This window comes from Seriola dumerili, unplaced genomic scaffold (assembly GCF_002260705.1).
Source record: "Seriola dumerili isolate Sdu_G_001 unplaced genomic scaffold, Sdu_1.0 BDQW01001299.1, whole genome shotgun sequence".
Taxonomy (NCBI): Eukaryota; Metazoa; Chordata; class Actinopteri; order Carangiformes; family Carangidae; genus Seriola; species Seriola dumerili.
In genome coordinates, this window is record NW_019175554.1 from 1,803,141 (window position 1) to 1,828,964 (window position 25,824).

The 25,824-nt window shown below is 39.2% G+C and overlaps 3 protein-coding genes across 4 annotated transcripts in view; all 3 read right to left on the bottom strand.

Annotated features, from left to right (window-relative positions):
* Positions 1–860: 860 nt before the first annotated feature.
* LOC111238344 (high-affinity choline transporter 1-like) lies at positions 861–5,121 on the bottom strand. Its single transcript, XM_022767797.1, has 8 exons — positions 4,938–5,121; positions 4,450–4,563; positions 3,939–4,094; positions 3,657–3,805; positions 3,403–3,546; positions 2,723–2,876; positions 1,648–1,865; positions 861–1,535 (listed from the first exon to the last, which is right to left on the bottom strand). Exons 1-8 carry the CDS (start codon positions 5,119–5,121, stop codon positions 861–863), a joined length of 1,794 nt encoding a protein of 597 aa, XP_022623518.1.
* A 3,957-nt stretch (positions 5,122–9,078) lies between these two features.
* Positions 9,079–17,706, bottom strand: LOC111238438 (ADP-ribosylation factor-like protein 6). Of its 2 annotated transcripts, none has more exons than XM_022767942.1 (8): positions 17,563–17,706; positions 16,145–16,293; positions 15,829–15,890; positions 15,540–15,608; positions 15,353–15,447; positions 14,919–15,048; positions 14,339–14,394; positions 9,079–11,771 (listed from the first exon to the last, which is right to left on the bottom strand). In XM_022767942.1, the coding sequence occupies exons 2-8, from the start codon at positions 16,262–16,264 to the stop codon at positions 11,746–11,748; spliced, it is 558 nt and encodes a 185-aa protein (XP_022623663.1). In that variant the 5' UTR covers positions 16,265–16,293; positions 17,563–17,706; the 3' UTR covers positions 9,079–11,745. The 2 variants fall into 2 exon arrangements, with proteins under 2 accessions (XP_022623663.1, XP_022623662.1); XM_022767941.1 differs by having other exon boundaries at positions 16,145–16,298.
* Positions 17,707–19,330: 1,624 nt separating this feature from the next.
* LOC111238331 (ephrin type-A receptor 6-like) overlaps positions 19,331–25,824 on the bottom strand; it is a 43,520-nt gene continuing 37,026 nt past the window's right edge. The window contains exons 12-20 of the mRNA XM_022767782.1: positions 25,404–25,474; positions 23,371–23,496; positions 22,050–22,235; positions 21,856–21,917; positions 21,504–21,713; positions 21,257–21,406; positions 20,896–21,089; positions 19,985–20,134; positions 19,331–19,492 (exon numbers count right to left, since the gene is read on the bottom strand). Coding sequence (XP_022623503.1) covers positions 19,378–19,492; positions 19,985–20,134; positions 20,896–21,089; positions 21,257–21,406; positions 21,504–21,713; positions 21,856–21,917; positions 22,050–22,235; positions 23,371–23,496; positions 25,404–25,474 — 1,264 coding nt within the window. The 3' untranslated portion in view covers positions 19,331–19,377. The remainder of the gene's footprint in view (positions 19,493–19,984; positions 20,135–20,895; positions 21,090–21,256; positions 21,407–21,503; positions 21,714–21,855; positions 21,918–22,049; positions 22,236–23,370; positions 23,497–25,403; positions 25,475–25,824) is intronic.

The following is a 25,824-nucleotide window of genomic DNA, read 5'->3' on the forward strand; positions in this document are numbered from 1 at the left end:
TTTTTGGAGGGGGTTAATATGCCTGATGCAATAAACTTTATGACATTAAAGTCTACTTAATGTGTTAATTAATTTATAAATCAAAACCCAATTATCTCAAATGTGAATTAGGTTACATATTACATGGATTAATTTGCTCGATATGACACATTAATGCTATAAAATATCCAGTTTTCCATCCTTTCCTGTTGTTGGTCTATTTGACTTTCACTCTCTCACTGTCAGATTTTTATAATATTTGCTGTACAGGTGTTTAAAGTGTGTGTGTGTGTGTGTGTGTGTGTGTGTGTGTGTGTGTGTGTGTGTGTGTGTCTGTGTGTGTGTGTGTGTGTGTGTGTGTGTGTGTGCGTGCGTGCATGTGTGTGTTATTGCTTTACTTGGTACATACAGTATATACCCTACTTCCAAACTATGGTTGTGCTGTCAGTCACTTCTTATAAAGTACCAGTCATCATCTGTGTGCAGCATCTCTTATCACCACTCATCTGCTGTTTGGTAATAGCCTGCTTTTTTATTAGTGATAAAAAATAAAATCAATTAAAATCTCCAAAGCAGTTCAAGAAAGGACACCAACTATCTTTAAGTACTATATGAGTGTATGTGTGGGTGTGTGTGTGTATTTGATGGACTTCACAGAAAGACGGCTTTATGTCCGGACAATCAGCAAGCTGCTACACTACATATCTACATCCTGACATGTGGCTGTTATCCAGTCACCACAGGTGGGATGTGGTCCTTTGTAGTCCCAAGGAAGGATGATTTTCGAGTGTCTGACAGAGTAACCAGTTCTCTGGCAGTTTAGTCACGTGTTCAGTTTTCAATTTTTTATTTTATTTTTTTTAAATCACATCCTGAGTTTGTCATTCATCATCGTGGTGGGAGGAGTCAGGGCTGTACTCCTCCTCCTCCTCCTCCACTGTTTCTGTCGGCAGTGTGTCGCGGCGCGTGAAGGCGGCCGCCAAGGTCACGCTCAGGCGCGGTTTGACGGACGCCATCTCTGACAGCCCGATGTTGTTGCTGCGAGTCACAAGCGTCGTCTTATCCATAATCTCTCCACTGTGCTTGGACACCACTGCGTCGAGAAAGTCGTATTTGTGTGAAATCTTGCCGCTCTCAAACAGGTACTTGGCCAGGTAGGAGAAAGCAACATTACCCAGAAAAGAGGCGAGCATAGAGACGGTCTTGAAGGGGAACTTCTGAATGACGACGTCCTCCATTTCTCCAGTCATGTGGTGCATCCGCTTCTCGGTGGTCCAGCCAGGGTAATAAATGAAGGGAGGCAGCTGCAGGTAGGGTTCACCTCCACCTATACGCAGCAGCATGCCAAACAGGTATGCAGCCACCGAGCCGTACGTGTTGGTGCCTTTGACAAAGAGCACACTGAGCAGCTGGGGGAAGATGATGACGTAAACTAGATCTGAGCTCAGGTACCACAGGCCGTAAACTGTCCCGGTTACCAGCGCCATCACCGTGGCAAGGCCACCGAAAACAAAGATAGTAATACGCATCACCCACACGATCTCACGGTCAGACGCCTGAGGAGATAGAGAGGAGCGGAAAAAAGGATTGTAACATATGCAGAACAGCCAAAAAAAAAAACATTTAGATGTATTTGGTGCCGGAACAGAAACACACACATGTACTCACTGACTGTCTAAAGGCGAGCTGGTAGATGTTCCTCGCAAACATTGAGCTCGCTGAAAGGATGGAAGAGTCTGCAGAGGACATGACAGCTGCAGACACTGCGCCCAGGCCGAAAAAAGACACGAATGGCGGGCAAAGGTGTTGGAGCACGATGGGTAGAATCATGTCTGCTTCTTCCTTTTCTCTAGGAGGGATGGCACCATAACTTGTCTGGTTCCAGTCTGAGCAAGGGAAAGATTTAACAAACATTTAAAAGGACACATCTAGTATGCACAGTACACATGTACTGTAGTATTAATAACTGAATAACCACGTGACCTCCAGAGAAACCTTACTTTCACAACGATTGATTCACAATTAAACAATCAGTGAAATATACAATGAAATATAATGACAATTTAAGGCACAGATAACTTAATATACAGTATGAAATTCAGGCTTAACAAATTTAAAACTGCAACAGACATGCACAGTCATTAGAAAATGAAATATGTTAGTAGTGGAACATTATTTTTGTCCATTTACTTTCTTCTCTGATGCTAAAATAAATTAAATTTTACTGATAATGGGAATAAAAAAGGTTGAACTTCAAGCCTGATAATAAAATGTTGCTGCTTGCAAAGATACGCTGTGAAGATTTTCACCTCAGTAATTTTAATTTTGAAATGGTAGCTCATATTATAGCAAAGGACAGAACAGAGTTGTGTATTCACTTGTTCACCGGGGAATGTGACACCTAGAAATCTGGAGATGGAACCTCTAATTTGGTCCCTTGCCTCCCTCTAATGTAATATTTACACAACCAGCGTGGTTATTAAACGGGTTGCTGCTTCATTATGGATGAGGTGAACCAGCTGCTATTTACCAGGCTATCTCAGATCTAAGGGCAACATGCACCCATCCAGAGCCCCCGCTATACAAATACACACACACACACACATACACACACACACACACACACACACACACACACACACACACACAGCCAACACCTCCGACAGAATCCCACCCCAACCTTCACCCATCCACCCACACGCAGGGATTATGCATATGCAGAGTAACGTGTGAGCTCTCTAACCTGTGGAGGCCCCGATGGCTCCGATGAGAACGGAGGGCACAGCCATGACGAGGCACCCGAAAGCGGCCAGGAAGGAGAGGACCTGGGCGTAGGTGGCTGAGGAGGCAGACAGCACCCTCTGGAAATACACCTGCCAGGGTATTCCTCCAAGCATCTGTAGCACAATCACAGAGCAGTGAATAGCCTTCGCAGAACTGACGTCCGACACAGACATGCCAGGTCAATTTTATTTACAGTATAAAGCCCACAGGGTTCTACTAAATTATTTAATGTCCATGCTACAATCAGTGTGTACACCTTAACAGGAGTTGTCAGTGACTATGGTATTTTATGGCTGCAACAAGCATTTATTATCATGACTGGTTAATCTGTTGATTATTTATGAGAGTAATTAATTTGTAGTATTTGTCTACAAAATGTCAAAAACTAAATGAACATCACAGGTTACCACATTTGAAAAGCTGTAACTAGCAACATTCAGTATTTCAACTTCTTCAGTAACTTGACTGAGGATCAAAATGATGGCTGATGGATTGTCTGATAATCAACCACTGGACTAATCAATAACAGCTTCAGAATAATGGTATCAGTTTTAGACCTTTTTCCAATTAGAGAAAGTATTGGTTTCAATGGACTGAACTCTGATGAAGTGAGAGACGGGTAATTCGTGGTTGCTGTACCAGGAGGCAGAAGTTGTCGATCCAGACCCAGGTGTCGCTCTTGGAGATGCTGCCTCTCCAGGGCGACTGGTACACCTGCTTCACTGCTGTAACGGTGATGTCTGACACCGCAGGGTTGGTCAAAGCAAAGGGGACACTGATCCACTGTAGATGGCCACAAACAAGTACAGCTGACAGTCACAAACACAAACATACAGGCTTAATGGTTACTGTAAATTGTGCCTCTCATGCTATCAAGATAACTATGAACCTACCAAGCCAACAAAGATACAGAAGAGCTGCACGACGTCAGTGTAGGCCACAGAGTACAGTCCTCCAACCAGGGTGTAAAAGATTGCAATGAGTGCTGAGATAACCACTGACATCTTAATGTTGATGTCCACAATGACGCTCAGAGTAGCACCTGAGGTCACGAAAGAACAGACGGACGGATATGATGAGCAACGTGACATGAGAAACAAACACTCACAGCACACTTTGACTTCACTGCCTTCAACAACCTCTAATTTTGTTGTAGACAGAAAATATGAACTTACCAAGGGCGGATAAGATGGCAGCAGACCAGAAGATCTCACCCATGAGCGCAGGTATGAAGAGAAGGCCGCCCATGCGTTTCCCGTACAGCTGCTGGAAAGGGTCCAGCATGGTGACGTAACCTCGTGAGCGCATGGGCTTGGCGAAGAAAAGACCACCTGGGATAAAGAGAGTGTATAGAATACTGACTGAGACGTCATTGTGAGAGGGACATGAGTCACCAACCATCCAAAGCTCCTGGGGCCTAAATCTTGACTGAACAACCTCTTGTAGTCCTAAAGGTGGCCATTTATATAAATTTGTAGTTTTATTTCGAACAGATTCTTTAGAAAATATTGAAAAGGTTGAAAAGAGGAACACACACACATAGATTTAAACAGATATGTAGTCAGTATTAATGTTTGGAGGTGTGTAAGTGGCACCCAGAATCCTTGGCTATTCACCTACTGACAGAAAATATACATCTGGATTTTTAAATTGCTTTAAACAAGAGGAACATGTAGCGTCACTCACCCACAACCAGACTGAGGGCATATCCAAAGGGAGCTTGTGCCCAAGCCAAGCCGAAATCTGGTAGATACACATATTCAGCTGTGCCATTGATGTATCCTCCTCCAACCCAGGTTGCTGAAAATCAAAAAAAAAAAAAGGTCACAGCTAAAGAAAAAATCTAGTTAAATAAAAATGGCATCTATTTGACATTTGATTCAATAATAACACCTGCTCTTATCATTTTGTTTCCTCCATGAGGAAAATCACTTAGCAGCTGCCAATACACACAATTTTTAAACAAAGACATGGTCTTACAAATTGCTTGAAAAAAAAAAACAAAAAAACAAAAGAAACATCCTCAACCAAGTCATGTGAGACTGAAAAACAGCAGATTTTTCACATGTTAAAAAGAGAAAAGATTCATCTAAACGTCTAAATCATTTTAAAGCCACTTTAAAGTCGGTCATATAGCCACTATAAGGTTTTTGACTGATGAATACAAACTTCACCTGTCATGGTAAATCCACCGACAAATAATCCAATATCTCTCCCGCCGACCATGATGGTTTCGCTGCGGTCGGTGCCCTCCGCCTCCCCGGAGTGCTTGTTCTTCCATGCCGCCCAGATGCCCACGAACAGGATCAGTAGATAGAAGAACGCGATAGCCACAAGCCCCTCTACATGGATGGTCATTGTCGCACCGGTCTTCCGCTAGGAACGGGACGGCATGAAGACCTGCTTGACCCCACGGAGGAAGAGGATGAGACATAAAGTATTAAGAATCTAACAATTTGGTATTTATTTATTTTTTGCATTAGGACAAGCTGGGACACATTTTTGACCAGTTAGGCTGGTGTGAAATAAAAGCACAAGCTGAAAAGAATCAGAATAGCATAATAGAAATGATTGTCTTTTACTGATTTAGAAGATTTAATGTGCTCTCAGAAATATTATAATGTCTATATAATATCTAAGAGATAACGGTGATCCTGAGAGCCATGTCATTTTCTATAAAAACAAACAAACAAACAAATAAGACTTTCAACTCATTATGTCATTATCATTCTAAGTAAAGTGAAAGTGCATTGATAAGAAACCTGCAAGCTCGATTTTGTGGTTATTTTTTTCCTCTTCAAGAAAAAGAAATACAGTTAAGTGTCATACATTGCCTTTTTAATATAAAATAAACAAAAATAAACTTAACAAATCTGTGATAATTGGTCAAACCTGTCCTCTCTTTTCGGTCTCTCATCTTGTCCTTCTCTCTGGACACATGCGCGTAAAATTCAAATTACGCACAGCATTCATGATACAGATATGACCTTGTAGCCTAATATATAGCCTAATAAATAATATGAACTGTTGCCTGCACAGCTCCACTTTAGCCACGCGAAATATTAATAAGATATCATCCACCAAAATGCCATTTCATAACCCGTTTACAACAACTTGAAAAACACATGCAAAACTTACCTGAAGTATTTCTAGAGTCATGTGCTGGGGCACCTGAGGCGGAGAGCAGTGAGCAGAGCAGTTAGACGGTTGATGAAGAGCTTCGTCCCCCTTTGCACCGCGAGGAACCGTCTACTGAAGCGTTTGTGGAGGTCTCCCGGGTGACTTACTGAGGCTTATAAGGGGGCAGGTGCCGTCAGAGGACCGACACACACACGTCAGAGACACCAAACGTCCCCGTTAATGAGGACCTCGCATGGAAAGACGTCAGAGTGCGCGCGCTGAGCTGACTGGAGGAGGCTAGGAGAAATGCCTTTACTCAATAACCGGGACGGGTGGGCATCTTACATTTTTCTTTTGAATAATAGAATGTCATGACATGAATTTTGATATCAACGTTGCATTTTTTACACGTTAAGGAATCAGTATCAACATTCAGTGGAAGAGTTTTGTGTCTCACGTGGCTCCTGCTCCTTCAAACTCAGTGCGTAACAGCCGCGTAAATGCGCAGCCATACTTCATGTGGCCTTTTATCCGCTGTCACTCTCTCTCCAGCTGGCATTTTACCTTACAACCGCAATTAACTTTGCTCCACACCAACTGTTCTTACGCGACCGAGTATGATGAGAAACCGTCCCGATGTCCTCGTTTTGCACAGAAGAAAATTATGAATCCATGCGTTAATTGAAAAAAAAAAAAAAAAAAAAAAACTACAGACATTTAGAAGGCCTACTCAACATTTTTTCCCCTCTAAGTACTTTCTACAGCAGTTTGAACTCTTTGGGGTTTAATATTCAGCATCTTCTTGAGCAGAGACGGTCCACTCTTCCTACTCTTCCTCCTTTCCTGTGGCCTAAAAACGCTCCTCACCTCTCAGCAATTAGGCATCACTTAAGTGCACTGTATCTGCCACTTTCCCTTCAGAATATATATCAATGAACTGTGTCTACTTAATGACCTCTACTTCCTAAAGTCGTTTAATCTGGGCTCCTCTTGTCAGAACTGACAGGCACCCAATTAGGATGGATCCTGAGGAGCAGCGCAGAGATTTAATGATACTGTCAGACTTATAAAAAAAAAAGAAAAAAGAAAAAAAGAAAAAAAAAGGCACACATGGTGCACAAACAGCTGTATGAAGAAGTTATTTGAGAACCGAGGTATCACTCGTCAGGAGAAAGGGAGACAAGTTTGTTTTAAACTACGCCCCCTTCTGGCAACAGACCAGTTTCACCACCACGCAAAGAGCCCAATATATTTGTACCTGGTTTATCTAGATAACATTAATTCAAACTTACATTAATGTACACTTGGCTGTCTGGCCGTTGTTACTTTTTTATTTTCACCATCTATATGCATATATAAATTTCATTACGTGATGAACTAATATTTATTTCTGATGTTTCATCTGTAAAGAGAACCAGCTGTAATCAGTCTGTTTTCAATGGCAGGTGTTTTAAGCCAATATGCTCGACTAAAGAAAAGCTTTTAATGCAACTCCTTGAGAAAAAAAATTCTCCTCTGCTCTAATAAAGTGTTTCTGTTAATTGTGCAAAAATGATAACAATGTTATTCAGTCCTGCTTGAAGGGCTCAACTGTACATTTTGGAGGGCTTTCTGATTCCTATTTAAATTAACATGAAAATACAAATTTGAAGCACAATTTGAATAGGTTGAGTAATTAGAATAACACTGACTTGGATATGATTTAGTTTGACATCTAACAAGTGATGCCATGTACTACTGATGCCAAAAGCCAAAAGACAGCTGGAGTTGTTTCTAACTACATGTTTGACAGATGGCTGGAACATGACCGTAACACTTTTACAAGACAAACACTGAAGCTGAGTCTTTACACAGCCACATACACATTCCTTAATCATGTCATTATATCAGCATAAAGATACAAACAACACACGATTTACTAAGTTAACTGTGTGCTGCATTGCATAACAACACAAATGCTCAGAACTTGTATAAATGAATGTTTATGTTTAACCAAATAAATTGTTCAGGGCCAGGAACTTGAGGTTTAATGAGCAGCTGTTACTGGCAGTGCTCAAGATGTTTGAGGGAGAGAGAGAGAGAGAGAGAGAGAGAGAGAGAGAGAGAGAGAGAGAGAAAACTTACTGCATATTCTTCTCTCTGGGAAATTCTATTATTATTTCGACTATATCAAACAGTCTGAGCTTAAATACAACAGTATACAGATGCTCCGGGTCTCTCCCTCCCCGGGAGGTCAGCGGTTCGATACCCAGTTGTTACAAAACTGGAGAAAAGCTTCAGGGGTTGTTGTACAGTGTAATTGAGGTCTTTGTAAATAATGTGGCCGCCTGATAAACATAGAACAGTGATGCATTATCTCCCAGACGGTGACAGAGGAAAAACCAAGATTAAGTGTCTGAGTGAAGTTGTTGTTAAACTGGACTGAGATCATGTGACTATGAAGGCACCAGCTAATTGTGACTGAGTTCTGTCATTAACATGAATAATTACTGACATGTTTGTGTTGACTTTTTAATGTTTTGACCTTTGAATGTTTTTAGCCTAAAAGACGGGTTAAACAACATGAATGTTAGCTGGCTAGCTCACAACAAATACAAATACTGTCTATCACGAATTCCACGAAGTTAAAATGATAATGTGAAATTTTGAGAACTACAAATCCGCAAATATATGGTGTATACAGTGATAACGATTACTCGGTGTTTCACAACGAGCCGTAAAAACCCTTCAGTAAGCGAAGTCTGACTAATACATCAGTCACAAACAAGTTTATTTTCCCCAAATATCTGATTAAAACGAGTGAATATTGTATTTACGTCTTTACCACGGTCTTCTAGGAAGAAAATGCTTCGCCTTGACCGGGAGCGTCATAGTTCAGACATTGGAACAAATCCGGCTCTCCCATTGGACGGCAAAAGATTGGCTTCTCGAAATTGGAACAAATCCGGCCATCTGATTCGCTGGCTGTTTCCCGGGGTTTGGAAGAATTGGAACAAATGCAGGACGGTGATTGGGAGAGGCGGGACACCGCTGAGGACAACCATTGGTTGAGAAGTTGGAAGGGAGAGAGAGAGAGAGAGAGGAGAGAGAGAGAGAGAGAGAGAGAAAGAGAAGGTAGTATTTCCACAGATAACTTGAGCAACAATCATTGCGCCATAACATCCCAAAACATGAAAAAATATTTGTTTTCCTCTGCATTTATTCTTTGAAAGTTAACACATACAGTGTAATAAACAAAATACACGTAGCTCATGTGATAATACAGTTTGAAGGAAGAATATATAACTTCTATTATGCTAAAGTGAAGGTAAGCTCAGAGGGTCCTTGTTTTGAAATAGAACAAGAAATATGATCTCACAAAGACCTTCTCCTTGTTCTGAATATATGAAGTAAGATGTCTGGAGGTTATGAAAGTTGACCATGTGTCTCCTACTAAATTACAACTCGTAAATGACCTCCAGTTAGAAACAGACAACACTACAAGATCAATGTGGTGTCCTTAATGCCACAATGAGTAGTTCTGAATATTTTGGACTTGGGTGTCCCCCAGTGGTGGTATAAAAAGACGGTGTCTGACATGAGTGGGCTAAAAGCAACAGGGACCATTTTTCAATAGAAATGTCTCCTTGCAGAGGAAACATTACATTATCTGTAACTTTCAAAATGAAAAACTTTTAAACTGCCTGACAGGAACAGCAGCTGAACTTTTAGCTTGTGTTTAAGCTAAAATGATGAAGTATTTGATGATGTAAAGGTTTCATTTTTAACTCGTTCTACATGAAATGTATCTGTGAAGTTTTCTATGGCTGGTAAATCTGTTGAAATGGCCAGACTAACCATGAACTGACTTTTCAGTCATTCCTAACTTGTGGGACTAAATTCACAAAACTAAAAGTTATCGTTTTGTCCTGTTCAACCCATACACTCTGGTAATACACTACAGTTAATATTTGAAACCATGAACACGACATGGCTGTCGATCAAAGATGCTAAATTTGCTGTATATAGCTGTATTGTACAGTCTTGAAACGACTGTACTGTATGAGAACTCCAAAAATGTATTTTCACAGAAATGAGCAACTATTATTTTGACAAATTTATTAAACTTTTTATCAGCTATTTCCTTTTGCCTTGAAACTTCTCAAAAACTGTGAAACACAAAAAAAGTGATGGAGCTTGGCAAACACCATCAGACAAAAAAGAAGCAACCACACAAAGTGATCTGTAGTTTTAATGCAAGCTCTCAGTCAGAGACTGAAGAAGACCAAAGGCTTGCATTATAAACTCTGACGAGACTGAGCAGATGTTTTTTCAGTTGTCTGCCTCTGAATAACTGAATTTACCATGAGTAAATTGTAAGAAGCATTTTGTTTAAATACAGTTTTTCTTTTGAGCAATGAAATAAGGCAAAGATAAAAACACTAGTTGAAAATTAGCTTTGTAAAGAGAAGTTTTGACTTATAAACAAACTTTACAGGCTAACTAATTTGACATTCATTTATGACAATCATTTTATCATTTGTTACAGCTAAGGTAACTATTACCTATATTTACTTTTATATTCATATTCACAAGTAACAATATATACACAAGAGGATCTACTGGGCCCTAGAAATCAATTTTTTGGTTACAATTATAATCTTCAAAATGCAAAATATATTTTCACAGCTACTAAAAAAAGAGCAATGGTAACCAAACATGAGCAGAGCTGCATGTAGTTATTAGCTGCAGTAAACATAAAGTAACTGTTGTTTTTAATGTGACAGTGAGATGGCATTATCTGCAAATTAAAGAAAGGCTAAAGAATGGATAAAAATGTTTGGTATTATTCAAACAAATACCAGTAAATTTGCCTCTGCTGTAGAAGTAAATGATACCTGACTTAACTGTGTAACGTATCTACAGAGGCCCTGAGAGACAAGAGGGGAAAAAAAGAAAAGAAACATTGAGAATTTGGCATATTCTAGAGGTGGAAACAATTTCTTAAGTCCTTTGAAAGGTCGTTTTGAATGTTTTTTGAATGTTTTTTTGAATGTTTTAGCCCATTACACATATATCACATGTATCTTCCATGACGGTCAAAAGTTGTTTTTAGAATATCTGATGCATTGAGGCTTGAGACAGGAAAAGACTGTTACAAGCTCTCAAGCAACAGCCTTAAAATTGTAGATCAGAGCATTTATCCCCTGTTGTAACAGTGCAGGGGAAGCTCACAAGGCTACACCAAAGCTAATATAGGTTATAGTGAGCCAGTGGAAAAACAGCATAATATATTTAGTTTACATCATTAATGTAGTGCCAGTCTGAATCCACCAACTGTCACACTTGTTGTCTCTTCAGGGAAGGCAGCACAAACCATTTTCTACAAGACATCCCAGGCATTCATGCTCCTTAAAAGAAAGACAGCACCATCCACAATGACTTATTAAAGAGCAGCTATAGTTTATCATGATGCCTGGTACACAAAGATATTGAGAAATGGGATGGATAATGTAAATGGAGGTAGACTTTCCCCGAGGATTTTTTAAAACATTATTGTTTCTTTCAATACATCTGTATCTATCAGTTTCAAGTCAAAAAGACTGTATGGAAAATAAGAATTTGCCAAAAATAAATGTGATGAAGTTGATGTTTCTCACTGACTTAGAACTGTTGATGGAGGCATTTTTACGGTTCTTAACTGGTACCAGAGAATCAAATTACGTACTAATTTTTTCCATTGATCACACACCCAAGAACAATCTAAATACCCTATTAAAAACATTACTGTCCCATTGTACCTCTGAAAACATGGTCAACACATCTTTCACAAAAACAACTTCCATGGATGCTGCTACTTCGGGCGTGTCCCTCCTCAGGTCCTCATGTTCTCATTGTTTTGATTTGATCTGGAAAAAATGTGAAGAATACAGTTAATCAGCAAATATAGAGCAAGTTATCCTCACAAAAAAAAAAAAATGCTGAAAATCCAAACTGACGATGACTGCTGTCCTCTATAAAAAAGCCAAGTGTTGAAACTCGTCATACTCAAGGGACAGACTTCATCTGGAGTGTTCCCTTAAGAATTTGGTATCAGACATCAACACCAGATGATGAAGCTGAAGAAACTAAATTTTGAATATGGGAAGAGGTCTAGGAACTTTACACAGACTTTAGGCTCAGAATAACATGCTAGCTCACTCGGCTAGTCACAATAACATAGTAAATACGGTAAGATAAAACTAGGGGAGTTTAGACAATCTTCTACAGCTACACAGCAACAATAAATAATACAACACTTACAAAACACCCAATACTCACTGAATAATTTGATCTACGGAAGGATTTGAATGAGAGCATTGAACACAATAAAAAAAGTAAATGTTGTTGATGTAGTGGAGCAGACCATAAGGGTTAATATAGAGTAATGTGCTGTATATCTTCCACTTGCTTGAAATTATGACACAAGGCATTTTTATCACCTAGTAATGCAAACAGATGCATCAAAACCCTATCAAAACCTGATAAATATTTACATTTACAAACACTGTCGCTATCCTGACCAAAAATGTTCATTCAAATTAGCCACATACAAAATTTTGTTGCAAGGTTAATTTAACATAACACAAATCTGGGTTATAAAGTGAATATTAGGTCCATAATTCTATATACACGAAAACTCAACCTTCCTATATACAGTCAAGCCCGAAATTATTCATACCCCTGGCAAATTTTGACTTAAAGTTACTTTTATTCAACCAGCAAGTTTTTTTTTTTGACTGGAAATGACACAGGCTTCTCCCAAAAGATAAGACGATGTACAAGAGGCATCATTGTGTAAAAAAATATTTCTCAGCTTTTATTTACATTTGAACAAAAAGTGGCATGTCCAAAATTATTCATACCCTTCTCAATAATCAATAGAAAAGCCTTTATTGGCTATTACAGCAAACAAACGCTTCCTATAATTGCTGACCAGCTTTTTGCGTGTCTCCACTGGTATTTTTGCCCATTCATCTTTAGCGATGAGCTCCAACTCTTTCAGGTTGGAGGGTCTCCTTGCCATCACCCTAATCTTTAGCTCCCTCCACAGATTCTCAATTGGATTCAAGTCAGGACTCTGGCTGGGCCCCTGCAAAATGTTAATGTTTTTGTCCGCTAACCATTTCTTCACCACTTTTGCTGTGTGTTTTGGGTCGTTGTCTTGCTGAAATGTCCACTGGTGCCCAAGGCCAAGTTTCTCTGCAGACTGCCTGATGTTGTTGTTGAGAATCTTGATGTATTGCTCTTTTTTCATGGTGCCGTTTACTGTGATTAGGTTCCCTGGTGCATTGGCTGAAAAACACCCCCAAAGCATTAGGTTCCCACCACCGTGTTTGACAGTGGGGATGGTGTTCTTAGGGTTGAAGGCTTCTCCTTTTCTACACCAAATGAAGGATACATCATTGTGGTCAAACAATTCAATTTTTGTTTCATCTGACCATAAAACAGAAGACCAGAAGTCTTCTTCTTTGTCCAGATGATCATTTGCAAAGGCCAAGCAGGCTTTTGCGTGCCTTATCTGGAGAAGTGGCATCCTCCTTGGTCTGCCTCCGTGGAACCCAGCAGTGTGCAGTGTCCGATGGCCTTGGTGGTGATCCTTGAAATCTTCTTCACCTCTCTCACTATCCTCCTGGCCAGCACAGGTGTCACTTTTGGCTTCCAACCACAACCTCTGAGATTTTTCACAGTGCGGAACGTCTTGTATTTTTTAATAATAATAATAATTATAAAATACTTTGCACTGTAGCCACTGGAACTTGAAAACATTTAGATATGGCCTTATAGCCCTTTCCTGACTTGTGAGCAGCCACAATGCGCAGCCGCAGGTCCTCAGTGAGCTCCTTTGTCTTAGCCATGACTGTCCACAAACTAACTGCAGAGAGCTGCTGTTTTTCACCTGTTGATTAAAACAGCTGTTCCCAATGAATCAGGGTAATTAGGATGCTTTAGAACAGCTTGGACCATTTGGAATGGTATAGAACTTTGGATTTTCGCATAGACTGTGAAAGTTTGCAAAGGGTATGAATAATTTTGGACATGCCACTTTTTGTTCAAATGTAAATAAAAGCTGAGAAATATTTTTTTACACAATGATGCCTCTTGTACATCGTCTTATTATCTTTTGGGAGAAGCCTGTGTCATTTCCAGTCAAAAAAAACCTTGCTGGTTGAATAAAAGTAACTTTAAGTCAAAATTTGCCAGGGGTATGAATAATTTCAGGCTTGACTGTATAAGTTTTTTATATTTAACTAACCACAAAAACAGTACGTAAAAGATAATATGTGGACTATACTGAACAGTGTAGTTCTATTAAACTGCACTGTGAGCTTCCCCACCAACACAGCCCCTTGTGTTGTGTTAACGCAGGGAAAATGTCTGTGAATAAGCCTTACACTCCCACTCTCTCTTTGATTCATGTGAAATCTCATCATACCTTGTAACCAGTCGACTCCCTCCTGTAAACCTTCTCCTTTCAGAGCATCTGTGGCACTGAAACATATCGAAAGTGTAAATTAAGACGGTTTTTGTATCGTGCTATATTCACTATGAAAGAAACAGTCAAAACTCTGAGTATAATCACCTCTATGTTACACAAAACTCACATATTTGCTCTGTGTCACATCCTCTTCATATCAACCAGCTACAGTAAATGCAAATATTTTGCTGGTGCCAGCTGGGTCCCTAAACTCTAGTAAACACTGTATTACTCAGTCCTTTGTCCAGCATTTTTATTACACAATTTGCATGGACATTCTACTTTATTATTTTAATGGAAACAAGTCACTGTCACATTCTGCTTGTTCAAGGTAATCAGCTGTGTTTGTCGACACTAAAAGAGCAGGGATAAATGAATAAATCATACTGTCATACTTAATCAGCAGATTCTGTGTGTGCTGACACCACACTGTATTATTTCACAGTAGACTACAATTAATCAGTGATACATGTTTTCTCAATGGCACTGGAACTCAGGCATAATAAGTAAGCAAATAAGGATGCATGTATGGTCATACCAGATGTGCCAGGGTTTGTCTTTGATGTTCTCCAAACAGAGTAGCTGTGAGACCTTGACTGATGAAAGAGCATCCCTGACATCCATCTTGTTAGCAAAGAACAGGATGGGGATCCTCCTGTGTTTAATATCTATTGAGAGACAGAGAGGAAAGCTGTCATAAATTCAGATTGTCATTCACTTCAAATAATGAGAAACAATGTTTTGAAACAAAAACAACCTGGGGAAAAAAACTTTATAAAAAATTAGCTTTATTCGGCAAAACAAAATGTATATATAATATAATAATTATCACAAAGTGCAAAACCTTTCTTTATGTACTGTGCTGTCTAGACTTCACATAGCCCAAGAAGGCGATAAACCAGGTGGGTCAGCAGAGATTCAAACTCATGCAAGCCCAAGATGAAGAATCGTGTTCAATATGAATGAATTTACCAGGATGATTAAGTAATGTATCCAGTTCTTCTTTGGCCACAACCATCCTCAGTTTGTCTGCACTATCAATGACAAATATGATAGCCTGACCTTCCCTTGGGAACAAAGAGATGAGAAATATTAATATGTATATCAAATGCATAAATGGCAGAGGAGGTTATTGTTTTTGTGCCATCAGTACACTCACTTGTAGTAATGCTCCCAAAGGTTTCTGTATCTGCCTTGACCAGACATGTCAAAGACTGTGAAGGAAAGACTAAGAAAAGAAAAGAGAAGAGTAGAGATGAGAAGAAAAGAGAAGAGATGCTCTAGTGACAATTCTATACAGTTAAAAAAACATCAGACAATATATGAATTTGAACAGATGACTGAAAAAGGAAAACTGGAAAAGGTGACATTAATTGAAAGATAACATTAATTGGACTTTGAATTTTACTTAATGTCCAACAATGTGTTGTCTTATGATGAACAGCTACCTGGATGTCTTGAACTTCTCTATGCTGAAGCCAATGGTTGGAACGATGTCTTGTGCTTGGGCCTTTAAGACAAATGCAGTGTTTTATCAACAGTAGCTAAAAGTGGAAGCACACATTAGCAATATATCTGACATTCTTTTCTAGTTAACTGGACTGTAAATATGGAAACATGCACAAAACCTAATTACAAGACAGCAAGGGCAGTGATATGGAGGAGGAATGTGTACAACTTCAAATTCATGTAATCACTAATTAATGTGCTGTGTGAGTGAATAACATTTCTCACATTAGTTATGCCAGAAACAGGCAGACTTACATTGGAAGGCTTGAGTTGGTTGATGATGGTGGTTTTTCCACTGTTGTCCAGGCCGAGACACAGCACATTCACCTCCTTCTTCAACCCCAGCCATCCTGCCAACTTGTCAAACAGCCCCATTTGCTATCCAGCAACCATCAGCTGTCTGTCTGATCTTCAAAAAAAGACCATAAAAACAGGAAGAATAGGATCATATAGATTAAACGGGCTATTTCAGGGAAATACTGGAAGGATCACGACAACACCACCTAAAATTAAATTTATTCTAAAGATGTGTCTGCACTGACCGCCTGTCTGTTTAATCACCTCCAATGGTTATCAGAGATGAATGAATACAAGCAGGCTGTATATTCTGTACATACACATGTATACATACACATACTACAAACAACCACCTACTGTATGTAGTGTATATAAAGTAATATTATATCATTTTATTATAATAACCATTTAATATTTATTTCAGTACTTCTTGCACTCTTCCATACCTTGCACCACTTGTCCGCTTGTTTAGAACTTACAGAAACTGCCTTGTATATAGATATTGTATGTTGTTGCTGTATTGTATGTATGCATCTTTTTTCTCACCTACTTGCCTGTACAAAATAGTTATATGTTTTGTATTATATCTATATCTAATGTAACGATTTAAAAAAAAAAAAATTATTTCATTTTTCTTGGACTAGCATTCTGACATCATAGTCCCACAATAATAATGTTATTGTGTCTGAGTCAAATTCCTTGTAAGCACAAGCATACTTAACTAAATTAACAATTTCCACGACAATTATAATGTGGCAATTAAAAAACCGTGGGGAAATCAGTGAATGAACGTGTGTTGGTTGGGAAAGGATTACATTTCATTCTCATTGCAAATAACTGTTGAACTTTCCCCCTGACTTGACCAGCAAAGACTCTACGAGTTTGGATTAACTTCAAGCAGCTAACTAAATACATTATATTAAACATAAAGAGGAGATTTACTGTATGTGTGTATTAGCTACAGAGCAATGGCTAATTGCAGCTATCAACAAGTAACATTATCGACGACTTTTACTCGCTAACCGTTAGTTTAAGCTAACATGCTAACCAGGTTGTAACGTAATTAACATTCGCTAACAGCTATTTAGTTAATCTCTTGTTGTTAATGTTGCTAGTTAGCCTTAGCTAACGTTTAGCCACTAATTACTTCGGCTTGCTGGGATTACATAGGCAGTATCTAACGTTAGGCAAAGGCACTGCTATAGTGCCAGTTTTACAAGGAAGTCACAGACATGACACAGGATGAAGAACACAGGTTTGGAACTTAACTTTAGTATTAGCGTTACAGTTAATGCTAACACGCTAGCTGGTGACGATATCGCTAACGTTAGCTTGTATTATCGTTTCCCACACTGTTTTGTAGAGCTGGATTTTACCTGTAATGTAGCCTTGGGGTCCTGCTTTCAGGATGCACTTAACGTTCAGTAAATAACCAGGATCAAACCAGTGTTTCATTCATTTCTCCTCCACTCTCATGCGCTCTAGTCTACAGAGGAAAAGCCCAAGTTATTTACACTGTGTTGCTGGGAGACCACTGAGCTGGCTCAAGCCTTCCACCTACAGGTCAAAGAAGGCTGAGGTCATCATCTGTCATTGACAAACCTGTACTAATTATCTGAATTAGCTAGTCATCAAATGCACCTGGGGTGGTTGTTAGGGTGATAAGTAATGAAGTGCATGAACACCTGAGGAACTAATATGGTTTTAGATTTTTACAATTTACTCAGCTAACAGAAATTGCCTTTAATGCTACTAACGCATTTTTTTTAAATTACAGATAAAATCCAAACTTTTATTACAAGTGTTTTGAGGTCCTTTCTACTGAAGGGGCCCTGGGTACTTAACTCCACTATTTCCCACACAACTACCCTCCTGAATGTAATGTTTCATTACACCAACATACACCTTCCACAAGACAGTGGCCAAGCAGAATAGAGTATATAAAATGGGTAAAAAGAGAACAATACTCAATGAAATTGCCATGGAAATTAAAACATCTTACTGCAAATATTTCTTGGGCTTAAAATTAGTTATGCTGAGTATGATGCAACTATATTCTGTTGTGCAACCATCCTACTTTAATTACAAAAAAAGTCAGTTCTTGTTTCATCCCTGCAGCTGCATTTGCTAGTTAATTTATGCATATCACTATGGACAAAACAACTTAGAAATAAGTTGAGAAATGGCTGTCTTTGTAAAAAGCAGAATACCACATGAAATATAAAAATGTGTAGATTTTACCATTGGCTTTGGCTCATGAAGCCTGTATGCCTTTAGTCTATAACTGTCCATAAACACCTGTTTGACAAACTCACCTGACAATTCTTCATGTCCAGAAAACGTGTCAGTCTCTTGAGTGACAATTAAGAGGACACTGTTATTGTGCGTGTGTGTGTTTGTGAGAGAGAGAGAAGATGCATCCATGGATACCTGCGCTAATGTGCATGAGAGATAGATGTTGGTGCCTGGGGTGGTTAAAGTCTGAGAGAAAACTAAGTATTAAAATAGGGTTGTTTATTAAGGAACAAACATACTGAATAAAACATACAACTTTCACAAGACTTTTTGTACATGACATACTGCATTATCATGAGGATAGAACATACATTTCTATAAAATCTTTTGACATTCAGCGGTCTTCAGCTCAAAAAACATGATTGTATTTACCATTCTGTCGATCTTTATTTCTGGTGAGTTGATTCTTAAACCAGCTGGAAAGGTTGCTATTAAAGTCACACACTGTACCATACGTTACCATACCCTATATTCTATCCACATCTTCTCTGGTCATGAGGTAACAGACTTGAGACCATTCAAAGTCAATAGAAACCATTGGATTGTCACTCGGAAAGAGAAGAGGTATTGGTGAACACTTGAATAGACACTAGAGAAAAGAAGTCCTTAATTCAAGTGAATGCTAGTAATTGCTGAGATAATAAAGAGACCGCATTTGGCCAATGCTGACAGAGGTTGATTGTTGTGGAGTCTGTATTGATAATGATCCATAAGATGATGAGTGTGTATTAACTAGACCACATGTGGTCTACCGGCGGATCGCTCTCTCGTGAGCAGCATATGGTACCTGCTACACCTAACAGTCTGGTGCAATTAGTCAAATGACGATGCAAAGGAACTCTGGTTTGTTTCCAGCTCAGTGTGCAGCACACACAGTCTGTCTTTGTGCAACGGTCTCACACTTGGAAGCCACTCTGTTGGATGTGGTGAAGCTGCAGGCGCAGAGACTGTATGCTGCTTATAATTCTCCTCTGGTGACCAATCAAACAGACACCGATACGCCTGATGTCGCTAAAGGGGAGAAGAAAATTTATGCAGTTTGAAATTAATAGTTTGAGAAGAGCAAGAGACCTACATGACAAACATGCAACGACGTGTCCACATCATTTTAACCTGCAACAAGCACATTCAGAGAAGTTGATCATAAAAACAATAACCATATTTAGAAGAGCAGGACAAAATGCTGTAATAGTAGTCATAATATAGTTCATGTCAGAGTGCGCAGGAAATTCTGCAACTTGGAACGACATTTTCTGCAGCTTCATGATGATACAGCTTTAAGCCACAACACATATATAATATTATTGCATCATCATCAAAAAATTATAACAAATATTTAAAGGAAGGCTACATGATACACACAAACTGTGCTAATATATTCTTCAGCTTAATAGTGGAATCATTTTTATTACAACATCTCCATTCCTGTTTCTTTGATGCTACTTTGTTTCCTTTTAGTGTGCTCCTTGATACTGTCGCTGCACTCTGTATAATTTCACTCACTCTATACTCATGGTTGAAATGGAATCCAGTGTTGTGTATCCTGCTGCTAGGAAGTTGTTCTTATACTGGCTCATTTTGATGGAGTCAAGCCAGTCGCCGATAGAGATGAAAAGAGGGTAGTCTGGCATGTCCTCTGGGGAGTCAGGGTAACTAGGATGACAAATGCAAAGTTAAGCAGAGCACATTCATACATCCTCTAGAGGATGTATGATATTTTAACAGCATTTTCCCATATTCCTCATATCTAAGCCCATGAGCTGCAAACCATGTATACATTACGATTAACCATTTCCCAACCTTCTACCTTCAAATAAGCCATTGGTTTCACTTTGTGCAATCTGGTATGAAAATCAGCTTGGGGAATCTTGAAGAAATAGGGTTAAGACAAGTAGTGAAGTGTTATTCTTTTTTTTCTTTTTTTTTTTGACAAAACAAAAAAAATGTTGCTGGATGATGTGAGGAATGCAAGAAAACTTTCTACTCAATCACTTACATTCACTTAAGACACTCAAGAGCCCCAATTATAATCAACATCATCCTTTTCAAGATTTCCACATTTGTTTGATCTTCAAATAATAGACCACAAAAACATTATGCAATACTTTCAGGCATATGACACTCGAACCTTCAATGTTGCCAAACAAATCCTACTTACAACTGCATTGCCATGCTGCGATAACTGACAAAAATTAAATATTCACTGTGGTGTTTTTATCTCAAGCAAGTCTGTGCAACACGATTTTCATACCCCACTGAAATTGAAAGCAATGGCAGCCTGGGAAGTAGGAAAAGAATAAAACCACATCTTATGATTTAGAAAACAGCAGATTGTATTATTAAGTTTACTCAACTTGTAGTTAGTGGGCTCAAACATGTAAAATTTCACAGTGTCTGTGTTGATCAGTGCTTACCTCTGAACATCATTCACCAAAGTCAGCAGACCACTGGGATTGATTATGAGTTTGTCAAGGAAAGAGAGCACGTCGTTGAAGCGTGGGCGCTGGTTAGACTCCTTCTGCCAGCTGTGCAGCATCAACTGGTGCAGCGTCACAGGGCAACCCATTGGCGCTGGCAGACGGTAGCCCTCTTCAATTGATAAAATGACCTGAGACGAACATCAATAAACTAAATGTTGCATCTAAAACAGAACAATGACTGCTCCAGTTTTTAATGTAGCTATTCTCCTCATAAAATATAAACTAAAATACAAATGGCATGTTGGGTTCGCCACAATTCAGTGGTTATGGAGTTTTAATGTCATCAGCAGCTTACGTCTTGATTGGACATCTCCCAGTAGGGCCTCTCGCCATATGACATCACTTCCCACATGACAATGCCGTAGCTCCATACATCACTGGCTGAGGAAAACTTTCCATAAGCGATGGCCTCTGGTGCTGTCCAGCGTATTGGTATCTTTCCTCCCTGACACAGAACAGCAACACAGAATAAGATTGTTAAGGAGATATTCAGAATGTACCACCATAACTCATCCTGCACCTACTGTTAGATCCACACTCACTGTAGCAGTGTAGGCTGCTTCACTGTCATCTTCAAGGACTCTGGACATGCCAAAATCAGACACCTTACACACCAGGTTTTCATCCACCAAGATGTTGCGAGCGGCCAGGTCCCTGTGAACGTAGCCCATATCTGAAAGGTAGGTCATGCCTACTGCAATGCCACGCAGCATGCCCACCAGCTGGAGCACTGTGAACTGACCATCACGTGTCTGGAATAGTTGTGTGTGGGTGTGTGTGTGTGTGAGAGAGAGAGAGAGAGAAAGAGAGAGAGATAGAATAAATATGGTGTCATGAAGACAATATCTCCTCAGGGAAAGAAAGTGTACATCTGTGAGCACATATTCTTCTCACCCGGAGGAATGAGTCAAGCGCTCCGTTTTCCATGTACTCCACCACTATCATTACTGGTCTACCTGAGGAAAAGGTAAAATACATGATTCAAGTGACAAACAGGGAAAAGAGACTAAAGTAAAGAATTTCATGAACATGTGCACGCACACACGCACACACACACACACACAGAAAGAGACATACAAAGATCTTACTCTTAGTGACTACTCCCTCCAGCCTGATGATGTTGGGGTTGTTGAACTGTCCCATGATTGAGGCCTCACGCAGGAAGTCTCGCCTCTGTTGGTCCATATAGCCACCTTTAAGTGTCTTTATTGCCACAGCGATGCCCATCCTTCCAGGTTTACGTAAACGACCACTACAGACTTCTCCAAATTCACCTGCAAAAACACAGTACGCACATGCATGCATGATTTCTTGCATATCATACAACTTATTTGAGATAGTGTTACATATTCTGCAACAAAAATAATAAAATTTGCACAGATTAAGTCTCATGGAATGATTAGAGTTCTGTAATGTTCTGTAATATTCTGTAGAACTCATTGCTGCCTTTTTTTATGATGTTTTTTGTTCTTAGTAAAGTAGAAAAGGCTTTTTAAATTTTAAACCAGCCAAAGCTTCAAAGAAATAAACATTTTAAGTCAGACAGTTCTCAAAACTTAAAGTTCAAACTAGCATTGCTGCTTGTGGTTGTATCCCTCCTCCAACCAGTCAAGTTGCAGTTTGAATCCATGTCTGTCCAGATATCATAAAATATATGTAGTAATGACTTTGAAAGAATTAAATGAACGGTATTGAGTGTATTTTGTCATAATTAGTGTATTAATTCTTGAGCTATGGCCAAAAATGGTTAAATGAGGTCACAGTAACCTTTGACCACCAAATTCTAATCAGATCATCCTTGAGTCCAAGTGGACGTTTGTGTCAGATGTAATTAAATTCCCTCCAGGCGTTCCTGTGATATTGCATTTGCAAACAACCTGAAAACATGATGCCTCAGGCCACGGCTGGTGCCTGTGTAGAGGCAAGTTGTGACACCACAGTGTTCTGCATTTGCCCTGCAATTTTGAAAATAGGTAATCGCACACTGCCTCCAGCAGATGGCACTCATGTGACAAAAACCAGACAAATGGAAGGCACCTTCATTATTACTCATGGGACAAATGGCAGAAACAATCTGATCAATTTAATGAACCATCAAACATTATTATTCGCAGTCAGCAGCAGTGGCTCTGCTTCTCTAAGGTAAAATATAATAAACTACTTTAAAATCAGTTTGCTCAGTTTGCTAAGAGGCTACAATAATTTAAAAGTAACTTCATAGGATTTAACATTTCTTATAAAATAAGATTGTTACTCAATATATAAACTCTCATGTGCTTTTTACAAATGCCTGTGTAACATCAATTTAGGACACAATACCTAGATTAAAATAATTACATGTACAAAATAACCTAGATCTATCTCACGAATCACTCATTATCAGAACTTATTGATTGGTATTGATTTTACCTGCACCAATCACCCTTTCGATACATATGTACGAGGGGTCTATCTCTTTAGCAAATTCCTCCACAGCCTGAGTGGGGTCTTCATACGTATCTGGATCCACGTAGGTCTTTATCCCAGAAAATGGGACTGGAAGACAAGAAGCAGAACATACAGTGTGATATTTTGCATATTATTTTGGAGTAGAACACACAAACTGCAGCACTGTGGCAAATGCATGAGATTTAATGACAGCATGGAATCACAACATTGGAGTATATTCAAGACACCTTACATATGCGGCATATGCAGGGAGGGCATTGTTGACTCTATTGTTAGACTTACAGACACACACACTGTTAGCTATTCACAGTAGAGTTAGATCAGATTTATAATTTACAGATGGAAATATTGGCACTGATGTCTTAAAAAGCATTTCAAAACATGTACAGATCACATGCTTTTCCTACATATGACATATATATGTTTTATATCCTTACATCACTTTTTTCTGTGTTTTGTCATTCAAAGTTTTTATTTTAATTTATCTAACAACAAATATTTGTTTGCATAAAGAAGTAACTGGACGATTCTATAGGCCTGCTGTAAATTCTGTTATACTGAAACATATAACTTCCAATTTTTGCTGAGATTGTGCCAGAAAAGTTGATTCTTGTTTCAAATACAGTATATATTATTACAGCATGAGTTCATAATAGTTGGTGTATTTGCTTCTGTTGTACTGTGAGGTTTCAGAAAAGAGAAAGAGCTGAGAAAATGCCCCAGAGCACTGTGTATAAAAACACTCCAGGCAGCCAGACTTCAGCACCCTCCTCTCTGGCTGAGGCTGAGGCTGAGGACGCTGCTGCAGTGAGCGCTGTGCATTATGACTGGCACAAATGATAACTTGAAGCAGCCCCTGGTAGACCTCGTACAGATGAGCTGGGGAGTAAATGTATTTTATGGCTGTGTCAGCTCATATTGTGCAGGGTTGAAGGCTTTGTCTGAGATAGATTCCATTTTGGAGTCTACACTCCTACCTCTGTCTCCAGGGTGTCTAGGCTCAGCTCTGTAATAGAACAAGAGTTTTCTACCAGTTTGTTGAGCCTGCTGGCTTCTGCCCCCCCCCCCCCGCCTGGGGTGATGGCTCCCCAGCACACAACAACAAAGAACAAACAAAACTGTGGAAGGCAAGGATTATAACTATTCAAATAATTGTCATAATATTTGATGAGAAGGCTCATAAATGCATATTTGTTCTTTGTCAAGCAGCATTAGTGAAACTAGACTGTGGTGATATACAAAATTGAAGTGACGTTAAATTGTGAGCAGATAACTGCAGCACAACAAGACAGATAGCATCAAGACACAGACAAGCAGTTTCATACAAACAGTAATAATGGTGTAATGCACAGTAATCTGTGTGTGTGTTAGTGTGTGTGTGTGTGTGTGTGTGTGTGTGTGTGTGTGTGTGTGTGTGTGTGTGTGTGTGTGGATGAATTGGTATGTCAGCATGTTACGGTATTTTATTCACACAAATCAAGCCCACAGATGATAGAATGGGAGCCCCTGCAGGCCTCGGATCGAATCCTACAAGAGTTCTCTCTGAACTGTCTTAGTAAATGAAAGAACACTATTTTGTTCCCCAACAATGATACACTGCTCCTATGGGGCAATCAATGACCATGTTTTTATCTGTGATTGTAGCACCACACTTAGGTCAACTGTGAACAGCGGTTACCAGAGTTTTGTCAAAATCCAGTATTGGGTGTTTGAGATCATGCGGTGGACGGGTGAAAACATTTAGCACTGAAAAAGGGCCAATTTGTTATTTTTGAAAATATCAGAATATAGTGTGAAGGTGCTTCAAATCTAAGCTTAAATAAAAAAAAATTAATAAAAAATTATGACAAAGGAAGTGAGAAACAAATTCTAAATTAAAAAAAATTACAAGTCAGAGGAAAACTGTGACCATATAAATTGTGTCATAACTAAGCTAAGCTGTAGAAAGCCATTTAAAAAACAAACACAGACACAATGAAAATTATGTACACTACCATGTCCACTGTGGAAGCGAGTCCTCCTCTTCTCCTCTGACTTCATCCTGGCTTTAATGTACCCTTGACACCTGTACAGGTGGAACAGATTACCACAGAGTAAGAATCACCTTCAGCACCACATGAAACAGCAGTACATCCCAGCCTTTTTGTATGTTTAAGTTATTTGGCATTGGGTGGCGCTGCAAATTCCCAGAAGGGCAATAAATGTTTCATTCATTCATTCATTCACCAATATTAACATCAGCAGAAAACAAGTATGACATCTAAAAGACTAACTGCTTTCAAGACAAAGGGTGGAAAAGTGAACATTTATTCTGACAGCTGAAACTGCTTAAAAACTGCTTTTGCCACGAGGTACCACTAGGCATCTGCATGTACTGCCAATTCATCAATCTTTTGGTTTGCAAAGACGTCTCTG